General features: G+C 31.4%; 2 protein-coding genes across 3 annotated transcripts in view; one reads left to right on the top strand and one right to left on the bottom strand.

Annotated features, from left to right (window-relative positions):
* LOC134711744 (uncharacterized) overlaps window positions 1–26,075 on the top strand; it is a 405,579-nt gene that overhangs the window by 9,131 nt on the left and 370,373 nt on the right. The window lies entirely within an intron of this gene.
* On the bottom strand, window positions 1,915–16,335 carry LOC134711742 (uncharacterized). Of its 2 annotated transcripts, none has more exons than XM_063572579.1 (8): window positions 15,728–16,073; window positions 11,542–11,682; window positions 10,789–10,991; window positions 9,849–9,965; window positions 7,288–7,552; window positions 6,318–6,629; window positions 5,502–5,665; window positions 1,915–3,785 (listed from the first exon to the last, which is right to left on the bottom strand). In XM_063572579.1, the coding sequence occupies exons 2-8, from the start codon at window positions 11,661–11,663 to the stop codon at window positions 3,631–3,633; spliced, it is 1,338 nt and encodes a 445-aa protein (XP_063428649.1). In that variant the 5' UTR covers window positions 11,664–11,682; window positions 15,728–16,073; the 3' UTR covers window positions 1,915–3,630. The 2 variants fall into 2 exon arrangements, with proteins under 2 accessions (XP_063428649.1, XP_063428648.1); XM_063572578.1 differs by lacking the exon at window positions 15,728–16,073 and adding an exon at window positions 16,159–16,335 and having other exon boundaries at window positions 1,916–3,785.

Genomic DNA, 26,075 nt, shown 5'->3' with positions numbered 1-26,075 from the left:
AAAAAACATTAAAAAAATTAAGTCCCGCCCCAAAAAAAAAATTGTACAGATTGTATGCTTGATTCTTCTTCTTAATCTTACTTGAATGATTACCAGTATGTCCTACTACAAAAAAAAGGCAACCTGTCCAAGGAATATAGACTCTGGAATCAAAAGTCTGTAATATGAAAATAATCTGTAGATAGCATGTCTACAACAAATATCTTGTATATTAAAAAGATAAATGTGAGTGTGATACGTATTTAAGACAGGTAGGTTATAGTAAGGCAAATATAATGCATCATTAAAACTGTTAGAGAAATTTGTTTATCTTATCCATTATACATTTCTAGGAAAATGATCTGTTAAAAGCAACCGCGTGGAGACCGTGTATATTCCATATAAAGTTAGTAGGGGGGGGGGGCTTATCTCAACGCACGATCAGTAGTGGTGTTATGTCCTTTTATAAAACAAATCTGGTACGGAGAAACAGTCTTTAAAAGTTCCAACAGCCAAAATGATGAAAGATTGAAATAAATTCATCAAATACATTCAAAGCTAACAAGCTATTATTGTTGGCATTTATTTTTTTATGACCAATGGAGGTAGTTTTTTTAATGGTAACGATATTAAAGACCTGCTCTCTTTTATAGACTACTAGTCTAAATTTCACACCTTAAGATAGTCGGTAAGATAAATTCGTTACAAAGTGTGCTAGTGACGTAATATAGTATATATGGGTCAGTAAATTCCACATGGACAGGAGATTCGAGCTTTACTCTCACCGCACATGGAATTTACTGACCACATATATGCTGTATTAGGTCGATCACTAGCACCAATGAAACTAAAAATATGTGTTCTGTGGATTCATTAATTTTCATTGGAAACATTTTTTGAAGATTATGTGAAACTTACATGTTCGTGGATATTTAATTTCGTTGTTTTGACATATTATGTATACAAGCCTATAGGAAATTAGTTATTCGTTGAATATTTAATTTCGTGGTTCATCTGTACCCACGAGATCCACGAAAATTGGTAACTAACGAATAATAATGAATCCACACTATATTAATTAACAAGAATTAAAAAACATGTAATTTTAATATCTATTCAGAGCTCCTCAAGTATTGTCAAAAGTTTGGAAGTTAGTTCATTTAAGGTAGCACAGTACAAAGATTTTATAACTCCAACTCCCAAGTTTTAAAATGCTGTAACTTTCTTAATAATGCTTGAAAATTTATAAAAGTGGTAGTTTTGAAAAAACTAACAGATTACTCTTTCAGATTATTGCAATGTTAGTATTATGCAACAATTATGTAACCAATTATAATGTTAACTGTGTCTAAAATATTTTTCACCAAATTTCCATTTCAAATGAAATTAGCTTTTGCATAGGTATCCCTAGAGTGTTGATTTTATTATATGTTGTCCCTATGGCCATTATCTACAAAAGGGTGTCTCAGATTTCAGATAGAATGTATAGAACAAATTTTACACCTAATTAAACATTATCTTCTTTAATGTGGTTAGGATGTTTACACTAATTAGAGATTTATGAGAGAATGGAATACCATAGAGAGAATATGAGACACCCTTTTGAAGCCCATGATGTGTTGATTAAGATTTCGTTAAAATTTTCTGTATAGTTAAAGAGATGATAGAGCTAAATTCATCCAAGTGAACTTACCCAGATTTTGCCATTAATTACATAATAATTGATTACATAATGATTGCATAATAAAAATATTGCATACATTTAAAAGATTAATCTTTTATCTATCTATATATACCTCTTTTATTATTTTCTATGCATTAATAAGAAAGCTACAGCATTTCAAAGGTTAGTGATCGGAAGTAAACAAATCTTTGTATTGTGCTACCTTAAATCATAATGAAAGTCAAGAGAAAATGTTTTCAAAGATCCTGTATTTTTATTTAATAGTATGTTCATTATAAACCTTGACCACAATAATTTGACCTCTATAACATTCTTTTTTATCTACACTGTATTGTAAAATTACATGTGACATACTTCAGAGCAATTAATTACCATACTAACAAGCAAACTTGCAAAACTAATGATATACATAATTGTGTGTTTATTATGTGACAAAGTTTGTCTCATACTAATCCGCTGGAAAATAACATACGAAACAATAACAACAACTTTGTTACTTTACAAAAAGTGATAAAGTGTCATAATTCTCATAGAAGTTGTCAAACTCAAATAAAGAAATCATATGGTGAAATACACATGGTGACAAAAATTCTGCTCAGTGTAAACATTTTCTGGGGCAAACCATCTATATTGAGTTGAGCACTATAGTGTCATTAACTTACTGTGTTACGATTTATATAATAAACAAAAGTGGTTAGTTTGAGAACTCCCAAAAGAGTTAAGAAATCAAATTGATAGTATTGTATTGTCAAGATAATATGGCAAACAATCCTACCATGCATAATCTTGTAAACAAATGATCAATGAGGTACCATGGTGAGACAAATAAAGGAAGCTCATCACTGTTACCAGCAGTAAGTAAAGTTTGTGACAATATTAAAAAAGGTATTGTCTCCTTTCTGACACACCAGGGGTCTCATGTGGAACAAAATCTGGTACCAATCCCAAGAGCCTGAGTTATCCCTTTTTCTTGTTGGGATTCATGTGGATCAGATTTTAATTATCTTTTTTATGTTCTTTTCCACTAATGAGTTTGATCATCCCTTGGTATCTTTTAAACTCTCATATCTTATCTCAGCATAATTTCAAACCTATATCAGTAACACTATAGAGCAAAAACAAAACAACTATAGTTTTAAGTTATCCTTTTTTTTTTTTAATAAATCATATAGTTAGAATCATACTTTGATATGATATTGCTATATTCGTAATACATTTACTAAAGGTTTTGACCTATTTGTTGCATCTATTTTCTTGTTGTTATTACTATTAAGTAATGAAAATAAGTTTATCAAAATCATGTTTATATCATGTTCATATCAAACCAATCTATTTGTTTGTTTGCAATTACAAGAAATAAAGCATATATTATCATGATGTCTTTATCATCAAAAATGAGTATTGGTCAAAGAAAAGCTATTATAAAAAGCTCTTCCTTAAAAAGATACAGGACTTTTGTGTTAGCTCACAGAGTTTACAAAGAAAAAATGAAAGGATGAACAACGCATAGCAGTTTTATATAAACATCAGGGTGAAATGACAAAAACTTTAATCATATTTTTAATGATGACTTTGTGATTGACAAAATATTTTATTTATATAAAAGTCTTAAACTTGTACAATGATACTTTTACATTTACATCTATGATTCATACATTTTTGTATATCAAATATAATGAAATGAGGTATTAATGTTTAAACTTTGAGAGAAACAAAATTATAACCAAATTAATAAATAAATAAAAAATGTGAGAGGTATTGATTAGGACTTTAGAATATGCATAATGGGACTAAATCATCTACAAAAACAATATATATAAAAAAAAAAGTATTCAGATTAATCAATGCTTAAAGATTGAGTTAAATAATTGTACCAATAGCTTATAAAATCCTACATACAAAAAAGTAGATACAGAAAATAAATTACTAGCATTATACAGCAACAGACTGTCCAAGCTAAAACTTTGTTACATTTTTGATTGCATAGCATCTAATATCTGAACAAGTTGTGGTTTGGCTGATCCTAGATGTTCTTTATATTGATCAGAAATCTGTTTCCCTTTCCGTGATGCCGAGGCTCCTAGCAGTGCTCCTAAAGCTGCTCCCCTGTGACAGTTCTCACCTACAATATATATACATCAGTGAATCTTTATTTTACAAAACTAGCTTCTTTTAAATACATTCCAATGGCTATAAAACATATAGCCTCTTTTGTTTTCATATTCTTTCCTTAATAAAGTAGATCATGTGTCTTTTTTTGTGAGCATCTCTAGCTGTCATGTTGCAAAATATCTTTTTTATTTTAAAAATATATTTCCAAGTAGCATAGAGTAGGCAACAAAAATACCTAAAAGGAGTAGGTCCAGTAAGACCCCTTTTTGGCCCCAAAATATAGCAGTTTTACAAAATTGTTAAAATGTAAAATTTTAGTTATTTATTGGACAGAAGAATGCTTCTGCTACATAAATATAGGCTGTTTTTGACAATACAATGCACATATCGGGTAGTAGTACCATTAAGTCATGCTAAATAACTGAAATCTCCACAATTCTAGCATTTAAGTTAAATTTTAGAGGGTTTCGGTGTAAAACGAGAGTGGCCACATTCGTGTTCATCCTTAAAATTGAAATGGAAGTTGTATTTGATGATAATGCATAACATATATAAAGGTTGTGGATGAACACAGATGCGGCCACTTTTAAAAACCATCTGAAGAGTGACATTTTCGGCGTATTTGGTAGATTTTTCATATTTGAGCTTGGATTGGATCGTTTTTAATGACTAAATCAGTGATAATCTTTCACATAAATGAATTGAATCAAATGAAAAAGACACTTAAGTGTTTACAAAGTGGTCAAAATCTTTCGTCAGATGAACCTGAAATTTGAGGCAAAAATGGGTCTTTACCGGACCTACTCCTTTAAAATGAAAAGATAAAGCTTTCCAAAAATGTAGTGATTAAAAGTGTTTTTAAAATGTTCAGAAAGATATCCTTGTAAAATAAAGGGCTGATAATTATACTGAATTAGTTGGGATAATTTGAGGTTTTTTGAGTTTCATGACAATAAGGCCTTTGACTCCACTTTTTTTTTTAAATATTTCAGAAGTTATTATTAAAAAAAATTCTGCCATTGAATTTAAGCCAATTCTATAGTTTAATGTTTTCTTTGATAAGAAAGTTTCTACTTCAAAACTATTTCAAAAGAACCCCAGTTTTGTTACCTTAAATGTGTTTTAATGAAAAAAAAACAAGATCCTTGATCCCAAGTTTTAATATTGAAATTTGAAAGAACATTGACTCAGAAAGCTTTAACAGAAGTTTAGAAAAAATCTATAGATTTAGACATCTAAGCTTTTATTAGTCTCTATAATATGAAATTAAACAGACATAAAAAGTACAATTGTCTGTTCTATGATCGGTTGTTGTCTCTTTGACACATTCCCCATTTCCATTCTCAATTTTAATTGCATTTGGCTATCTATTTATATCAATATTTATGTTTATATTGCTTAGATTACTGTCTGAAGTCTTTAGAGGTCCACTAAACAGGTTATTTGATGGCGTCTAGACAAAAACACACACTAAAAGTTGATACATATTATTGAGCCCATGCCTGGTAAATTGTTGATTTTAGACTTTTTATAATTTGGATATATGTTTTAGTATGTTTTATATCCAATTTGAGAAATTGAGTCAAATCGATGAATATGAGTTTGACAGCCAATGCCCCTTTATGGGTATCTTTTAATTTTAATCTCCTTATTTTTCCACATCTTTTTAACCATCATAAAGCATTGTAAAGAGTTATTTAGGAAAATTCTTTTGAAAACTACCTACCACCACAATTGGCATTGGCTAGCAGCCCTTCATTTGGATGATCTGCAAATTCTAATGCTAGAAACATCATACTACTCAAAGCACCCTCTATGTAGCAGGCTGATCCTAGTCTACCAGTGGCCATCTGGTATATCTGTAAACGTTTCTCTGATCCAAGTGGATATCTGAAGTAAAACATAATCTAGGTCAAATATAGTTAGTTATCTAAGTTACAGATAGATAGTTGCAGTACTATTGGACCATTTAACATTACATATGATCAAACTGTGATTCTATTTGCTTCTTTTATATCTGACTCTCTGAGAGTAAGTTACAGATAAATATTTTCATTCAAAAATAGTTTATTGTTTAATTGTTTAAACTAACAAGAAGTATACTCTCTTGATTTTAATTAATTAAGATACTTGATAACTTGTCATCAAACTTTAGAGCGTGAATATCATACTCAAACTCAGAAATCAACCAATCAAACTATTCAATTTGGTGTTTTTGAGAGTAAATATCATGAAATTTTAACTAAGTAATTGTCAAACACAGTGTCTTGCTCATTTTAGATTTCATGACTTATCCTCAGTCTTCACTTTTGTATATTTTGCATATATTCAGAATGGGTGAAAGATATTTGAGTATAAGTAAACTGCTGTGATTTCATTCAGACTATTATATGAAATATAATTTTTTTGACAGTGTAATAGAAAGCCATGTTTGTCTCCATTTAAAAAAATATTTAGTGTTCTCTATCTACACACATTAGATAAAAATCCACTGTTAAGAATTAGATAAGATTGAACATGAATTCTACAGTATTCAACTAACTCTTTGGCTTTTTCAAGTAACGTTTCCACTGTCTTTCTCTTTGGTGCTCCACCCAGTTTTTTATGGCCAATAAAATTCTTGACTTCCTCAGTCAGATCCTTTCCATTTAATACTCTATGAAGAAGACGTGCATAGATTTCAATATATGGTATCAAAGATTCTTCGGGGTGTGTTAGCTTAATGATATCTATTGTTGCCTTGACACAATCATCCTCTGGTTTGTCTGCATAGTGAACAACCCATGGTACAGCCGGGACTAAAGCACCTATTACAATCAGCTGGGAGTCAGATTGTCCTGATTTACTCTTGAACCTATAAAACAGACATGTAATATTTATAATTTTTCGCTATTTCATGAAATTTTCCTTTGATTTTACTGACTTATAATTTCCATTCTGAGCACAGTCAAGAAAAATGATTTTTTTATGCTTGAAACTAAGGATGACTAAGAAATTTAAAACAATGTTGTCTTGGGTAAAATAGAGATAAACAAATTATCATTAGTCATCTCAGCTCAATTGTTGTTCTAACTTTTGCCATACTGGCTCAAGCAAGATTAATCTTGTTGAAGTGATCCAATGATAATCTACCTAAGTAAATCTTGTTGCTCAGTGTTGAGTTTTCTATTTTATGTTTTGTATATGGTTGTTTGTCTTTTGGTCTTTTGTCCAGTTTTTACTATGACCTTGTCAGATTGCTTTCCACTCATGACTTTAAATTTCCCCTAGTTATCTTTTGCCTCTCTTTTTCAAGCAGTTTTCCAAAAACATCCTTTTAATGAATCTCCCATATTTCTCTATTAATCTATTGCAAATATTCTGCAGGGTGCAGATCCCAGAATTTGAAAAGGAGGAGGGGGAAGAGGGTGGTGAACCTAGCAAGCAAATATTTGAGAAAAAAGTCTATAGATGCATTTATCATAAAGCACAATAAGGGAGGCCTGTATATTCCAGTTACTGGTTAGTTTTACCTGTTTTCAGTCCATTCTAAGAGATCTTCAGCAGTTTTAGGGGGCTGATTCTCTAAAACCCAGTCTTTGAAGAATGATCTGTGAAAAGATTCTGCATAGGTATCATTATGTGTACCAGGTGTGGTCATAAACTTTACATAGTCCTCCAAAACCATGCCCCGCAAATCACGTGATGGTATAATGGTGTTAGGATCTACTCTTGACATAGTCTTCAAACACTCTAACGCTGTCAAACTGTTTAGAGTACTGTCCCCTGCTTTCATACCTGAAAAACATAAACTCATCATAGAAACTTATACCAGGTATTTTAAAAGATGTTGTATGCCAGAAGTATGTAAAACTCATCAGTGCTAAAGGAGCCTATTTCAACTAAATTCAGATTTAAAAGTCATAGCTGTTGACTGGTTTCATCAGTTTGGCAATAACTAACTGACATTGGATGGAGAGTTGTCTCATTGGCACTCACACCACATCTTCCTATATCTATCATTATAAAACTAATATAAATGCTAATGTTTAATCGAATACATTCATTGCTATTAAACATTCAAAAATATGCAGCTCTTTATGTAAGCAAGATAAAAAAAATATATTTTCTTGTAACACAAAGCACAATATAATATCGTCTTAAATTTTCATGCAGCAGTTGACACATTTTCTGTTTTGACTTCATATATACAGGCATACATGTAGATAGTTTAGGGTCCTTCTAAACAAACAATTGACTCATATTAAAATGAGGTATCTTTAGTGGCAAATTCTAGTGGCAAATTAAATATAGATTCAGGAAAAGAATATATATGTTTCTGTCTCAAGTTAGGAGCCTGTAATTCAGTGGTTGTCGTACGCGTTTATTTATGTGTTACATATTTGTTTTTTGTTCATTTTTTGTAAATAAATGAGGCTGTTTGTTTTCTCATTTGAATTGTTTTACATTGTCATTTGGGGGCCTTTCATAGCTGACTATGCGGTATGGGCTTTTCTCATTGTTGAAGGATGTAAAGTGAACTATAGTTGTTAATTTTTGTGTTATTTTAGTTTCTTGTGGAGAGTTGTCTCACTGGCAATCATAACACATCTTCTTTTTAATATGTGTTAAAGTGATTTGCATATAAACACTGCTTTGTAGTTGATAGACAAAGTACTAAGCAGTTTTGATTTTTGTATATCAAATGAGTCAAATTTTTAACCTGGTAGTTTAACAGTCTGACACAATTATTCTGACTACAAGGCCACCAGTCTTTATTTTTTACTCCTTTTTACTCTGCTAAGCCTCCCCCTTTTATGGGAAAAAATTTCTTGATTATACAGGGAGTCACATTAGCATGACTGGAGACACCCCCCTCACCCACCCCAAGGTCAGTTAGTGGGTACCCCTTTTAAAAAGTTCTGGTTTGGCCACTGATAAGTTTGTACAATGTTGTGCTTAATTACAGAATTAAGGATACATTTTTATCTTTATTAAGTAATTAGTAAAAACAAATTTACCTAAGAAGATTTTGACCTTTAACCTGTACTTAATCTTTGACAACTTTGACAGTTGTCAAAACAGATCATTTCCATTGTGTGTGAATAACTTGAATAACTTTCACAACTTTTGATCATTATAATGGTCCTTAAATAATGCAGATAAACTATGACCAAATGTAAAGTATTTATTTGGTACTATTGTGATATTGGTCACCTTTCATTATGTTCATAACAGCTATATTTTTTTTCATGTTTCGATTTTTAAATCCTAATTAAGGTCAAGTATTTAGGTTACCTTGGTAATTATGGATCATTATGTACATACTGATCCCTACCAGTTCATAATGTATGGGTTGTATGTGTATTTATCATATACTTAGCATTAATATGATAGCTTTTGCATATGTGTAACGAACGGAAGTACACAAGCCATAATTTCCCACCAGGCTGATAACCCATATCAGCCCAGTCTGATAACCCATATCAGGGGCGTCTCGTGCAAAACCCCATAACAGTGCTTCTCATGCAAGTTACTTTCGGTGTTTTCGGTATCGTTGTTTACCTTTCCATTGTGACGTCAGATATTTTTTATGATGATGTCAAAATGTACATGAACTTTTGTGGGGATAGTTAAGTACTTGCTAACAAATGCCATTGGCAATTATGGATCATTTTACAGTACAACAAACCTGGAGTAATAATGATCATAAAACTCTTCCAAATTTTCAATGTTTCAAAGTGCCTCTATAGAAAATGTCACCATACATATATATGGAGGTAGTGATGCTTTTGTTGGACAAATATAGTATATTTGATTCATAACTTAACTTCTAAAGTTTTTGACTGTTTTAGTTGTTGCATTTGTTTATTTGCCTTACATAAAAATATTGTCGGAAGTATATGATAAAGCGATTAATACATGGCCTTTTCCATATCAGCCTGGGTATCATCCCTCGACCCATATCAGTGCCTCGACTCCGTCTCGGGCTGATATGGGGGTCTCGGGATGATACCCAGGCTGATATGGAAAAGGCCATCTATTAATCTCTATGTAAATGTACAGATACCTGACGGTCAAGTATTTATGTTACCTTGGTGATAATGGACAGACTGGTCCCTACTAGTCCAGTATTTAAGTTTATTGTGTAGGATCACATGACCAATGACTGGTTTTGTTTTACTTTCCCATCCACTCCTGCCACTTCCTCCTATAAATAGAAATATTTCTTATAAATTACAAATTACATACAATATTGGGTTATTTGGATACCGACCGTGCAAGGGCTGTATAGCCAGTCAGGGTCGTTAAAAACTTCCATTTGTGTTTGTATTTGGACAATATTACACATTAAATACACAAATTTGGTTTAACTATTCAATACCAGAGAAATACTTGAAATGATCAGAACTGTCAATCTAAACTCATAAATGCAACAAGCAAGATATAATATGATGATAAACAATATCAATTGAGTGTTTCTCATTATTCTTATAGATAATTAGACTGTTCTTTTTCCTGTTTAAATGAGCTAAATGTACCTTAGTCATTTTTGGGGCCCTTTTAAGTATAAAACATGCTGTTTGGTGTGAAGGCTGTACTTTGACCTGTAATCACTATAAGGATTTACTTTTACATGTATTGACTTGCATGGGAAGTTGTTTCATTGACACTCAAACCACATTTTCTTGTATCTATTTTCCACAAATTTTCATCTAGAAAATATTTCTAAGAGGGCCATCTCATGATTTTGAAGTTAAAAAAGATTACATACATTTGAACCATAGACTTAGGACAAATCAAAGATTGAAAAAAGTAAGAAAATTGTCTTTGTTAAATCTATCTGTTGACCTTTACAAGGTACATGTAGATGTCTTCTTTGATGTACTCGGTTGTTTTATGTTGTTAAGAATCTGGCTATGTACAATTAACTTACATTGTTGTTAAATAAAAACATTTAGGAGAAACCCTCTTTTTTGTTATACATATAGTCTGCTTCCATTTACATATTTCTAAATAGATCAAGATCATACCAACAGCTGATATGGTAAGTATACTGGATGGGTGCTTTTTTTCTGGTTCCCTGTATCCTGTCAGCCATCCTCCATAACCATCTTTAATATCATCAGGGTTATAGTACCAGTGTACCGGCATAGCCAAGGCATCAGCTATAAACATACCCCATAGGGCCTCTTCTTTAGCTTTTTGTATATTCATTGGAATTGATAATACTTCACTGAAAAGAACATAAAATAAGTTGATCAAGAGGAAAAACTGGTATCAAAAATAGTTATTATCTGGCCTCCAAAAACTTGGGTCTTATATCTGTCTCTTTAATAGTATTTTCCATTTATGAAACATATATTATTGAAGTTGAGTTCTTTTGCTTTTCTAATACTCAGGCATAGATTACCTTAGCTGAATTTGGCAAAACTTTTTGGAATTTTGGTCCTCAATGCTCTTCAACTTCGTACTTTATTTGGCATTTTAAACAATGTTCAACTTTTTGGGATTCGAGCGTCACTGATGAGTCTTTTGTAGACGAAACACGCGTCTAGCGTATATACTAAATTTAGTCCTGGTATCTATGATGAGTTTATTGTCATCTCTTAAAAAATATAGTGATAACATGCATATGTGTATAGCCTGGAATATTTAAATCTTGTCAAATGGCTTATTAATATCATTTATTTTATCTAGTGACAATAAGTTGTCCATGTTGTTGTTTTATTATTACAAGTTTGTGGAGTATATTTTGGATGAAAATATTGTATATGAATTTCTACCTTTTCTGTTCAGTTGTATGCTGATTTCTGACTATTCGTGGTGTCTGTATTACTTGAACTCTACTGAGGAGGACCACTGTAACCAACGACGATACTGTGCTCCTTGTCTTTGCTGTTAGCATTGATTCATTTAAATTGTTTCTAAAACAGTATAATTAAAAAACATTAAGAATAAAAAAAAATCTCAATTATATGAACATATTGTGTGAATTAAACATGTTAAATGCAATGTTTTATTCATTTCAATAATCTTAAACTTGATACATCGTACAAATGTGGATCCGAGATTTTTATAAAAATCCCCCAAAATAGACAAAGTTTGGAGTGGAAAAGGTAAAAATTATAGAAAAAAACATAAATGTATAGCCCCCCCCCCCCCCTCAATCTGCCACTGAGTCATAAATGTACATTATGTACAAATTTGTACATGTACAGGTATTTTCTAAGATTCATTTGTCAAGTCCCAACATTTAAATTTATATTTTCTAAGATTCATTTGTCAAGTCCCAACATTTAAATTTATATTTTCTAAGATTCATTTAACTACTTATATGTACATGTTGTTTCAGAGGAGTGACTATTTGTAAAAATTAACCAATAAAAAATTCAAACATTGCCTTTGGTGTCTTTGGTTAGGCCATGCATATCTAGACCTTTCATCTACTCACTCATGTAACCACACCAGGATCACTGAGTCATAAGTCAGGACAGGGCAGCCTAAAGGCTTTTTTGTTTTGTTTGTTTTCTATAATGCCTTCAATAAAATAGCTCTTCACAATGCCATTTGTACTGTTGTTACAATGTACTCCCCTACAGAAAAGAAAGTTGAGGGCCAGTTGATAACCATGTGGCGGACAGTTGAGGGCTAGCTGTTTTAAGCAAAATAGTTGAGGGCTAGGTGTTGAGCATCTTAGCTCAACTCAAACCTGGCCAAGCACTAAATGTTGGATATATGTCGCTCAACTGGCCCTCAACTGAAGCTGGCCATTAAGTTGAGGAAAAGTTGAGCAATTGATCTTTAATTTTCATATAGTTGAGCAAAAATTGAGCATTCAGACTTTGAAACTTTTGTAGTTGAGGAAAAGTTGAGTGTTTAGACTTTGATTTTTTTCTATAGATGAGCAAAAGTTGAGCAATTAGAAATATGACCAGGTGATATAAATGTTATGTGACATCTGTTTTATCTGTCTTTAGTGCAAATAGACAGGAAGTATTATTATAAATGTACACAAAGTTTGAGGCAAAATTAAGGGAAGCACATGTTTTTATACATTTTTCTGTATTTTAACTTAACTAAATCTTTGACATAAAAAATAAAAAACAAACAGTATTTCTTAAATAATAAGATATATCAAATATTCAAGATTTGTGTAATTAGCAGTTATTATTAGGGATAATTCTCAAAGTGATCACACTGTCACAATACCTTAAACAAAATCAAACATTTAAAATTTGAACAGGGTTTGAGCATGCACATGGCAAGCAAAGATGTCTCCTAGCTATCATGAATAAAATATGAATTTTACAATGAATGTAGATGAAAGAGTTACAAATAACTGTATTGACATTGAAAAGTGCAGTGTATTCTTTTGATGACATGACTCTTGGATTTAGGAAGATTGATGTTTTAACACATATTTCTTGAAACATCTTTTGGTAAGTACATTGGATAAGATTCGATTTCCACCATTTTGAATAAGTGTATAATTATGCTCTTTTAGTTCAAAATAGTAATATTTAAAGTGTTATCTTTATAAAATGATCAGCTTGAAAGAGTGAAGAAAAAATTGAGACAATATATTTATGCATTAATTTATATATTGTCAAAATGTGTAAGACAATTTGTTTAAGAATGTATTACTAATAAAATAAGAAGATTTTTATATAATGAATGTGGTATAAAACTAGAGATCTATTCTAATTTGCTATACAACTTCTAAAAACCAAAGATAAAGCATTCATGTAGTCTGTTGTGAGTTGAGATTTTTCAGCAGTATTTTGGCTATAAAAATACACAATTTTAATTTATTTTTTCTACAATTTTATGTAGTCAAAGACTCATCAATTTGCAATTACCACATAATGCTAATTTTTTAAGGACCTAGCCCTCAATTTTTAATGACCTGAATCTATTAGCCACATAGCCTTCAACTTTTAATGACCTGGTCCTCAACTGTTGGCCAGGTAGCCCTCAACTCTAATTACTCAACTGTTGGCCAGGTAGCCCTCATCAACTCTGATTGCTCAACTGTTGGACACCTAACCCACACCTATGCAATTTTCTCAACATTGCTCAACTTATTTGCATAAAGTTGAGCATTGATAGTTGAGGGCTACCTAATTTGCATGGCAAAAATCCAGCTAGCCCTCAACTGGCCCTGAACTATTTGCTCAACTGATGGCCAGCTAGCCCTCAACTGTTAGCTCAACTGGCGGCCAGTTGAGCAATGCAGTTAGCCTAGTGATCTTTTTTTTCTGTATGGGAGCTAGTATACCAAAGGTAGAAATTTCAATTTGATACATACATGTACATTTGTACATATACATGTACACATTCATATATGAAAATTTACATTTTTGTAAACCTATTAATTTTCAATAAATACATGTAATATGTTACTTTTTTTCATATAAATATATGTTTCTACTGTTTTATTGCAGATCAATCAACTATTTAATTATTATCATGAAGGATTTTAATATTATAAAAATTATTGCCCTTCAAATACATTGTATATATATAAGAGGGGGAAAAGTTGTCATGAATGTCTCCAATACTTAAACATTTCAAAATTTGCCATGGATATAAGTGAATATAATTGTTGTCTCTTGATATGACCAGTTTTAACACTGAGTTATAGTACAGTGTAAGTATAAATAAACATTGTATATCCTTCCAACTGTCGTGTATTTTATCGAAGAATACATGCATGACATAATAGGCTATTATGTAAAATTAGAATTATTTTTAATTATGGAATTTGCTTGATTTCTTGTTATTGAATTTTTAAAATAAATTCCATGTCTATTTTGTACTGAAATGTTCTGTGCTGCACACAACACTTTCTATTACAAAGAAAATAGTATATTTTCAATAGAATGTACTGTGCCGCGCACAACACTAGCTAACCATAATACATTGTATGGAAAGTGTTATTTACCGCTCAAAAGATTATAATACCAAATAAACATGGAATTCATCAAAAATTATAAACACAAGAAATTATGCAAATTCCATAATTAAAAATAATTCCAAGTTCAAATAATAGCCTGTTTACATGTATCTTATTTTCACTTAACATGCTTAAGCAAAGGACTGCCTCAAAAAATATAATTCTAAATCACTTATATAATAGCTTGGTATTGTTTACCTCTATGAAACCTATAGCTAACAAACAGTAAACATGGAATTGGATAGAAGGGTCATATGTTTTTTGAAAGTGCATATAGACCGAAGGTAGCTGCGGAACTGTAGCTCATAGGTCCATTATTTTTTTACTATTTGCAGACTTTGATGTGGGACAAATTTGGTGGATTATATAGGGAATCACTAAAGAATGACTAGGGCATGACACCATCTTTAGGCAGACAATGGGCCCCCTACATGGAATTTCTGGATTCACATTAACATGCTATAATATAGGGTTATTGCATGAATATTAGGGAATATTGTCCCGAGTAGAATTTTATATTGCACGAGCTTGCAATATATGTTCTACAAGGACAATATTCCCCAATATTCATTCAATAACCCGTTTATTGTATAGCAATATAATATTTGAAAGTACAAATTGGTTTAAACTAAGATTTTGTCGTTGATGACGTCATGAAATGTGGAGATCTTATTGCACTAGTGCAATAATATAATTTATTGAACGCTAACTTTTGGTTACTTTCTGTAGGATATATTGTATTGCTATACAATTATATACTGTACATGTAATTTGTAAATGTAACTGACCAGTAGTCATACAAGTCCGTACCTCCATATGCATGCTTTAACTTATTTATATTAGTGATCATGGTAATTATAGTCATTGTTTGTTAGATCAGAGATAAACATGATAAATGGGATGACATACAACTGAGACTACTATAACACAGTGTTATAGTAGTCTCAGCATACAACTACAAAAAATTGAACATTATCACTGATTAGTATTACACTACTTACAAAAAAATGTACGTTAATCGCTAATTTTAAGCCAAATTAATCCAAAGAACTCTTTCTTTTCTGACAAATGTTTTCTCAGAATATCTGAATTACTTTTCAGTAACTGGCCAACCTCATATCATTAGGTTTCAATCCTTACTATCTAGAAAATCACTTCTTCATGAAACCCCTTGTGTAACACAACGTTTCATAACAGTTATATTTACATAAACTGTGAAAACTTATGTAAAATAATTGCCATTTTTTAGAACAAAAGTCCTAATGTTCGCCCATAACTGCATATATATTAAGTATAGTTTTTCATCTTATAGATACACTGATGGGAAAACTGGTTCTTTTAATTTGTAACAAGTGTAAGTACAGAACATGTGATCATATTTTTTACAAAACCAATTAAATTTTATCAAACATGCTAAAAGTTGCAGCTCGTTAAATGTAATTACCTCTATGTGAAAACCGTTCTTACTCTCGCAACACAACATCTCCTCCAGTCCTGTCTGGAGGAATCTCGCCGCGATTTCAACTCATTGTTAAATTTATATAGTTATATAACTTTTTTATATAAATAGAACAAAAACACGTGCTTGTGTTTACTTTTTTAGATTTGGTCATCTTCAAACTGGAGATAAGAATATGACAAATGTGATATTGTTGCAAAAAGACGACGTACAGTCCCGGTCTCAGCCATAAAATTGCGAAACTGCATTTTTAATAGCAATTACCATTTGTTTACATTTACCTTCAACTTTTGAAACCAAGCTGTTACTCAGAATAATGCATTGAGGTCAGCATAACTAAAATAGACAGGGTAAGATCATAATAAAATATTGCACATTTATTTTGAAAATTAAGGATCATCATTAAGGTTCACTTGAATACATGAAAATTAAAATTCAATAATTATCATTGCAAACATTTAAATTATCCCATTTATTGCAAAACGTGGAAGATTCTTTTATTACTGTTTTGGGTGTTGTTTTTTTATAACCAGCCGATACAAGATTTACAAATTATCTATTTCAGTAGTGATTATATAGTATGATTGAAGATAGCTTCAATAGTTTGCTTTTAGTTAAGAAAAAGAAAAATAGTGTCACCGGACCCGTTTTCTTGCTACATACTAAAATAGGTAAATTCCTAACACAAACTATTGTAAAAGTACCTTTATCTGAATTATCTGCCCTTGTAATTGTTTTGCTTTCCCTTATGTGGCTAAGTTGGAAAACAATTAATCAAACAAACGTGTTCTGTTTTTTGGTAAAATACAACCATAAGTATGATAAAACATGTCATTTTCTATATTGAAATAGAAAATTCTTACACATGAATTTCATATTACTCTCAAAATTTGCACATTTTAGACCTTGTTTTCTTTTATTTCTAAATCCAAGATGGAGGAGGACACTCTATCTACCTTAAATGAATATTTTCTGATATTATTATTTTTATCTATGATATGAAATAAGACAGACCTAGAAAAATCTAATTGCACGAGGTCGCTTTATCTATTTATATCTACATTTATGTTTATATCGCTTAAATGGTCATTGGAGGTGTTCGGAGGTCAACTGAATGTTTAATTAGATGCCATGGTCTAGAATAAAATACACACGAAACGAAGCTACATATTATCGAGCCCATAAACTGTAAGCTGCCTATTTCATGAAGACTCTCAATAGTTTGGATAAATGTTTTACATTGTTATAAATCAAATATGAAAATTAGTCTAAGAGTCAAATCGGTGCACAAAAAATTGACAGCTAGTCCCCCTTTAACAGTCCAACATTACTGTTGTTGACGATTGCAGAAATTTAACCTTGTCATATCTTGGTGTAAGCAATATTTCTAATATTTAGAAATGCATTTATCAATGCAAATTACAATTCCCTCGATGATTGGAAAATAATTGGATAAGCTATTAAAATCTTTCCTATTTACAAAAGTAGACAACAAAAGATGAATACTTTAAAAGTAAAGGAAAAAAATAAAATTAAAGTGTCTAGAAGAGAAAAACTCACAATAAGTAGCATGAGATAATAAATAAATGATAAAATAAAAACACAACACAACAATATACTACTGCTGCATAATAAACAAGCCAAAAGTTTCTTAAAACGTAGCTTACAAATATTTTCGACTTGACGATATAGTCTCTATACGGCTACTGGTAAGCAGTGAACCAGGAAATCAAGCTAGATAAAGTATGTATATATATCTACTGTCAAGAAGTGAGCCAGGATGTGGTCATCAATTTTAGTTGTTTTCCAGAATACCTCGAAAACATACTTAAAAAGTGAAATTGTCAGCAATAATTGCAAAATCTACAAAAGGTTATCTAGAAAGAAGTAAAACGGTTGAAATCGTTGATCGACTTCTATATGGAATAAATGGTTTCTGAATGAATAGGTTGACCACTTGTTAACGTGTTTGGCATTTGCAAGATTACTGATTGAGTAAACTCATCGATGGAGAAGTATCAGCAAAAAAAAAATATGTCAAAATTATTGAAATCTTCAACATACTCATCAAAAACTCATGAAATTTACTGTTATTTTTTTTTGTGATTTTTTGAAGGCTTTTGGCAAAGTTTGGCATATTGGTTAACTAAATTTAAATGAAAACAAACACCATTGAGAGAAATCTGTTGAATAGGTTCACTATAGGCATAGCTACCTTTATCGAAGAAAACAACCGGTTGTCATTATAATCATCCTCGACTTTTTGCAATGTTTCAGCTGGTTTACCCCCAAGGATTAGTTCTTGGTAAATTATTGTATATCATATACATTAACGATATTACTGAACAGTTAGCTTCTTTTAGTTGTTTATGTCTTTCACTCCTGAAAAAAACCCCAGAAATACTGATGTTCTCAAATAATTATATACAAGATCTTAATTTTGTTATAAGCAATTAAACAAATGCCGAGTGTGCGATATCATAAGCATCTAAGGGTTACATTTAGAAGTGACGCAAAATAGAACAATCATGTTGAAAATATATCAATTAGTGTTAAAAAGCATCGGAATGCACTGTGAAAACACAAATATTAAATAGGCCAACATAAATTTTGTAAATTATATTAAGTATCACCAAAATTTGAAAATGCAACTGAAGTATAGGACAATTGCGGAAAAAGAATAGCTACAACTTGAGGCTGCACGATTTGTAACAAGATTACCTCTTTTCACATATTCTGTGACCATCTTAAAAGAAGTTTGTTGGGAAACTTTTGAGGAACGAAGAAAAAGAAGAAAACTTCATTGGTTTTATAATTTTCAGAATAATAATGCTCATGACTATGTATGTTGCCTAAAAATCAAAGTACAACACTATATCCCGTGCGAATTGAACAAGATAGTATCTTACCATTTTGTAAGTCGACAATGACTTCCCTATCATTTATCCTCTCGACAATTAAACCTTTCAACAAAATGAACAGCTCGAAATGTAGACACATTATCAGAATTCAAAATGGAACTAAATACACACATGGAAAAAAGTATTGCAACACCTTGATTTTTTAAAAACTTGAAAAATCAACCTCTTTTTTTGGAGGAAATATAGTAAAATATTTGTATAATATTATTGAAACATAGTTTATGATAACATTGGCATTTAAACGAACAAAACATGTTTTAAAAAAAAAAATATATAACCACAATTTTGATAACAAAATGAAGTGTTTTTTGTACAAAAAATGCATTTTACAACTATTGTTGTAGTCGAACATTACAATGTCAGACATTTTAAAATTAATCTTCCGATGACTGTCCACATCATGAGTGATCGTTATACGCCAAAGAATTAGTTCTTTGTGCGCAGCCTCCATTCAAACGGATAACCGCATCACAACGTCTTCTGATTCCTGCCATAAATCGACTAATTTGTTTCTAAGGTAGCAGCAACCATTTATGACGAAAGGCATTGTTTATTTCATGATGTGTTTGAACTGTGGTGTCCTTTCGCGCACTTTACGCCCAATAGTGTCCCATATATGCTCGATATGGTTCAAATCCGGGCTACGATCGGGCAAAGGAAGATAAACCGAATTCTATAGGAACAATGGATCTTCCTCCACGATGCTAATTTTCAACTTTGGTGAGCTCTGCACTACATTGGATACGGAAAACTGTGTGTCTGCTGGTAAGCAAAGGTATCCGAAATGGTCTTATCGCCCGATAACCAGTACCGATGAGTCGATCTCGAACAGTTCTCGTTAAAAGGCTCATGTATACCCACCACTCTCTTTTTAGGATTGTATTGTATGCAATGGGTTTCCTTCTGACCAACCTTCATTATGCCTAATTTTCCCTAGCAAATGGTATAGGGGGTCTTCTTTGTCTCCGAAGGTCTTTAACAACGTTTATTGCCTGATTTTTATTCTCAAAACGACTTATAGTGGAATGGTGATGACCAACAATACATTCAGTTGTTTCAGCGACATCCCTACTTCTCTTATGCTTATAATCTGCCATCTTGCTGCAGTTAAGAGTTGTCGAGCACCTATTACAAGGTGTCAATAACATAACTTCAAAACTTGCTTATTTAAAGTGTTGAAAACAATGAGGATTAAAACACCTGTTTTGCTGCCGTTTACGGGTACAGTAGCTGCATGTGCAGATAAAAACTTATCGAGTCGATATTTATTGATTAAACTGAGGTGATACTTAAATAATATTTAACTAATTCTATTTTACCAAATTATATCACAAAAAAATAAAAAGTGTTTTTTTTAATTTGAATTTGAATTTGGTGTTGCAATACTTTTTTCCAGGTGTATATATCACGACATGCCAAGAAGTCCTAGCTAAAAATTCCGGTGGACCTCCTACGGCACCCATTAGTAGATACAGATTTAATTTCATTAAACAAATTAATTTATGACCTTTATGTACGTCTCGCTAAGAACACGACCATATACCAAATGGTCAATATTAATCATCCATGTAATTTGCTCTATGGGATATTTCCAGAATTTCAAAGGAGGAAATTTCTTAGCATGACATTCGAACTGTGAATCAATCAAAACATTTTTCATAGAAAATTGAATGTAATCTTAACCCAATTTAGATGTGCAGCACCCTTTTTGAATTGTTACTTGTTTTATAGAGCTATTAACATTATAACTGATTCAAGATGTAAATGTGGTTTGGATATTGAGGACATGCGCTATTTTTCTTTGATTGTCCTTTCTATAGGAATGAAAGGGTTATTTTGTTTTTTAAATAGTCTTAGCTTGCTCTGAAAGGCTGCGATCTGGACTTATAACTATTTGGTTTTGGAAAAGAAACGCTTCTCTAAGATCAAAATGTGGAAATTGTTAAACAAGTTTATAATTTTTTTAAAGAGATCAAAACGATTCCTTATAATTTTTATAAAGAGATCAAAACGATTCCTTGTAGTATATAATGTCAACATAGGTAAAACGCGCATCATTATCATCATAATCCTTATCTCTGTCGGTCTTTCTTCGTCCCGTTTCATTTTTTCAGTATAATTTAGTAATATTTATGTTGTTTATATTATATAATTCAGGCTTACATTCAATTTGTATTGATATATTTAGGGGTATTGTGGAGAAGACTTTATAAGTATGTTTTACTTTTGTCTGATAGTTTTGACCTAAATCAAATTAAATATGTTGAAAATAAAAATAAAATTATATGATGTTCGGCCTTAAATAATATTTTACTATTTTTTGGTGTTTTGGGTTATATTTGGAAAAAATATATTAGATAAAAGAATTTTTAAACTGCAAATTCAAAATGATCAGCACCACTAGACCAGTACAGCTTGTAACTATCATCAATCGCGTACTCGCCTAAAACTACAAAAAAATGTATATGGCATCGCATTTTTCAAGAATTTATAGTATGAATAGATATAAGAAATGTGGGATGAGTGCCAATGAGACAGCTCTCTCATTCTAGTCACAATTTGTAAAAGTAAACCATTTTATTTCAAAGAACGGTCCTCAACACGGAGCCTTGGCTCATATCTAACAACAAGCTATAAAGGGTGCCAAAAACTGGAACAGTTTATAAAACTTTTACCTAGAATTTTCATTTAAACGTTGTGCATATATATAGATGCGATAGGTATCAATGTTTACCAAGATAAAGCAGATATTTATTGCGTCTCTTTGACCTTATAGACGACTGGTGATGAGTATGATTGTATTAAAAGAACTGTAAAACCCTTGAGTAAGCATAAAGAAATGTTAACCACGGTAATGTTGGTCAAATCCTACTATCTATAAATTTGGTTTATAATTATTTTCTCATACAATATCATGAACGAAAATATGAAAATGTATCAAAGTTATAATTGTAAAAGTCAATCCTCCAAGTTTATTTAATTGAATTGTCCACATATGCATTTAATATTATTGTACATGGTTTATGTTTATAGATTTTTCTAGTACCAGCTAACAGTAGTTTTATGATAAATAAATGTATAGGTGTCATTGCCCACAAAAGACGAGTTTTGACCAACTTTGGTGTGGTGTTGGCATGAATATCAATTATATTGTCATTTTTATAAATTTCCTGTTACAAAACTTTGAATTTTTCGAAAGACTAATGATTTTCTTATCCCAGGAATAAATAACCTTAGTCGTATTTGGCACAACTTTTTGGAATTTTAGGTACTCAATACTCTTCAACTTTTTACTTGTTTGGCTTTATAACTATTTTGATCTGGGCCTCACTGATGAGTCTTATGTAGACGAAACGCTCGTCTGGCGTATTAAATTATAATCCTGATACCTTTGATAACTGTTTATGATTTTACTAAAACTGTAATATAATATAGGACAGATAATTCATAAATCGATTGAGAAAAAAACAAATCCGGGTTACAAACAAAACCAGAGGGAAACGCATCAAATATAAGAGATGAACTACGACACAACAGAAACACAACATTAAAATGTAACACACACAGAAACGAACTATAATATAACAATGGCCATTTTCCTGACTTGGTACAAGACATTTTAAGAAAAAACTGGTGGGTTGAACAGACACCTTAAACAGCAAAATGTTTCGGATCACAAATTCTACAAAGAAGTCAATTGTATTTACTTCTTGCTTTAATAGACATTTTTACTAACAATGTATCTGACCTTAAACACATGTTCTTTATGGTATTTGACGGATAATTTATAGCTCAGTGTTTCATTTATCCATGTGTTGAGAAAATGAAATGACTGCTTTCATTTTGCAATATCAAAGCTCTTATATTTATCATAAAAAACTTATAATTGTTAATTAGAATGAATATGACTTAAATGTTAACATTGTTTTGTAGTAATCATAAATACGACAATGTATTTTGCCTCTTGTTACACATGTAAATATGTGTCTGCGTGTTATAAAATATATTGTTGTTGTTGTCATTGAGTGCAATCATACAATACATTCACAGGCACTTGTCTCAGAAAAACATTTCATATATAGCTGTCATATAAAGGTATATATGAATTTTTTTCTGAGACAAGTGCCTGAGCATATATTCTTATGATTATTCCTATTTTCATATTGTGCTCGCGCAAGTATAGTTTTTGTTTGCCAAACACCACAAGATACAATTAATGAATATTCAGGCCTTTTAAAATTGAAATTACCATTTCAACGATATGATCTTGCATGTACATTTTATATTGCATATCTTAACCGATAACTTGTGGTCTAATAATAACCCTTATTTAAGATGGTAACCGATTAAAATACGATCTTGACTCTTTTTAACTATACGACAAGAAGAATGTGTTTTTCTTCTTTATTTTTATTTTTTTGTTCTGAAAATATCAGTTGTATATCTGTAAAACACCATTTTTCAATGGTACATATCCTTTTCAATTGACAATATTTATGTTTATTGTCTTGAATTCGGCAAAATTAAATTTAAAAAAATGCATGTTGATGCTTAAAATTAGTGGTATGATTCACAATTTCCCTTTTATGAATTTTATATGTAAATAAGCACTAGAAAAATCTAGTGTAAACCAGACATTATCTACGTAGTATATTTAACAGGAGAGATGCTGATGTTCTTTTTCATATTGTTACCTTCTCAACAGTGAAGAAACACTACGCTATGAAGCTTACTGAAAAGGTAAATTGAATGTTTATGAGTAACCTGCATTATGAACCAATTAAAATTCTTCATTAAATTTTAGCCTTATCGGGCATAAAAAAAATCTCATTCTAATTTGTTATATCTCAAACGTTTCGTTTAGGAGAAGACCAATATTATTATTTTTTCCAGAAATACTTGTATGTGATAATGAATCGATCGAGTTGAACTTCATCGAGTTATCATTATATATCTTCTGTAATGTGTAAACATATATAGTCAATCGCATTGGTTTCCTCTTTAGAAATTTGACCGTTTACAAGAACACAGTGTGGGAACGGAACTGTACGGTTTTCTAATAATTTGGTCTTTCGGGAGACTGTCAAGCGGTGCTCCGACATTCGAAAAATAACAAGTTGCTTGATGGAAACTTTGACGAACTCTTATGTTCCTATATAACGTTTCTGCTTCAAGTTAGCTAAAACATTCTTTATGTAAATATGAATCAATAAAATAATAAGAAAGATATATGCATCGAAACGTTTTCCTTAGAATGGCGGGGCTCCGTGTAAAACGATCAAAATTGTCACACAACAGCGATCAAAAATGTCAAATAAACATCGAAAAATCAATGTTTGCTACCTGGATTTTCACATGTACCTTTTCTGATATATAGTCTTACCTGTCTGAAAGTTTCAAAGCCATTGTCCCAGTAGAAATCCAAATATATTCATTTTCTCCATGTCGGATATTTTTATTGACTGTACAATCGCTCGCAAGTTGACTGTAATATCATTCGGAGCCTTCCTGTACAATCACTTGGAGCTTTTCTTTTCATCGTTTGGCCAACTAGACTACTCCGAAAGGAGGGTAACCTACTTAACCTTCTTATGACTTCACGGTCCAGCTAGCAAGCAAGCTAGTCAGTGCATTTTGCTGTAATAGTTTCTAGTGGCATATGACTAATTATAGCTCTTAAGTAGATAATGCTAAACTTCTTCAGCCACATTCATGATCAGTTTATGTTTTCTATGATACTTTTGTCATCTAAATATTTATTAAAACTACTGCAATCCATTACAATATATGTCTGGTATGATTTTTCTCTCCTTTTTCTGTTACGATTTTTGGAATTGTTTTCGATTTTTCAGTGTTTCAGTAACCTAAATTACACACTCAAAAGTGTTAATGATTTTTGAACGTTTTATTTGAATGGCTGCAGACTGCATTAGCGGATCTGGTATGCGGGGAGAGGGAGTTTTTGGTGGTTGAAGCCTATTTTTTTTTCGATTTTTATGGTGTTCCGTGGTTTGGATCCCCCTTTGTAGAAAGGCGGGATCCGCACCAGGTCTGATATCGTCAATGATAGTATGATGATCCGATTAGTATTCATCTGATTTTTATAGTTTGGTCTTGTGCTGTGATAGTTTTGGGGATAAATGAGCGCACTCAAACATTTTTACCCTTGCCAAATTCTTTATGTACCTGTTTTAAGTCAAGAGCTCGTAGTTCAGTAGTTGTCGTTGGTTCGTGTCTGTCATATATGTTTTTCGTAAATTGTTTTATTATGAATTAGGCCGTCAGTTAAATTCGAAAGGTATTGATTCTTATTTTTCTTTTCGGGACCTTTTATAGCCGACTATAATTGCTTAAATCCATTTATTTTTTAACTTTGACAATCATATCACATGTCCTTATTTTTATGTTGAAAATATAAATGTGGTTTGATAAAATGTTGTTTTCCCTTGTTTCGTTCGTTTGTCGGATGCTATAGTTGGGAATATTAAAAAGTTCCTGAATCGTGACATTGATATAAAAAAAAAATGTTGAAGAATTTTGTGTTTTCTCTGTCTTTCAGATAACAAGTCCTCTCCCATCCTTGATAAAATTTAATTTTACTGGAGCTTTTTCTACCAGTAGCTACATGTATAGCTTGTAATAAACAGACATCTCATTTGTAATTATACCACATCTTCTATTTTAATATCATGTTTATTGACATATACGTGTCTTTTCTTGGGTCAGTGGTTAGCTACCACAATTCCACATTCGAATTCCTTGTTATACCAAATTAAAAAGTGTTGGGTATTTGTAGATACACCATAAGAGAGGCTAAATTTCACGATAAAGCTTTGCTTTGAAATTTAGTTCATCCTATGGTGTATCTACACATATAGCCAATCACTTTTTTATTTGGTAAATGACATGTGTCAAATTTCTCAACTGATATCACAGGAGAGAAAAAAATGTGTTAGAATGTAGTTTCTTGCTAAAAGTGTG

This window comes from Mytilus trossulus, chromosome 3 (genome assembly GCF_036588685.1).
Source record: "Mytilus trossulus isolate FHL-02 chromosome 3, PNRI_Mtr1.1.1.hap1, whole genome shotgun sequence".
In the NCBI taxonomy this organism is placed as follows: Eukaryota; Metazoa; Mollusca; class Bivalvia; order Mytilida; family Mytilidae; genus Mytilus; species Mytilus trossulus.
Note: the sequence above shows the minus strand (reverse complement) of the source record. Positions and strands in the feature narration are given on the sequence as shown.

Bases quoted from the DNA above. Each gene is read 5' to 3' on its own strand.
- LOC134711742 (XM_063572578.1), bottom strand. From the start codon at position 11,663: ATGCTAACAGCAAAGACAAGGAGCACAGTATCGTCGTTGGTTACAGTG. The intron at 9,966-10,788 runs GTATGATCTTGA...TTCTATTTATAG, and splicing joins ACTTACCATATCAGCTGTTG to GAGGAAGTGGCAGGAGTGGA. The intron at 6,630-7,287 runs GTAAAACTAACC...TCTGTTTTATAG, and splicing joins TTAGAATGGACTGAAAACAG to GTTCAAGAGTAAATCAGGAC.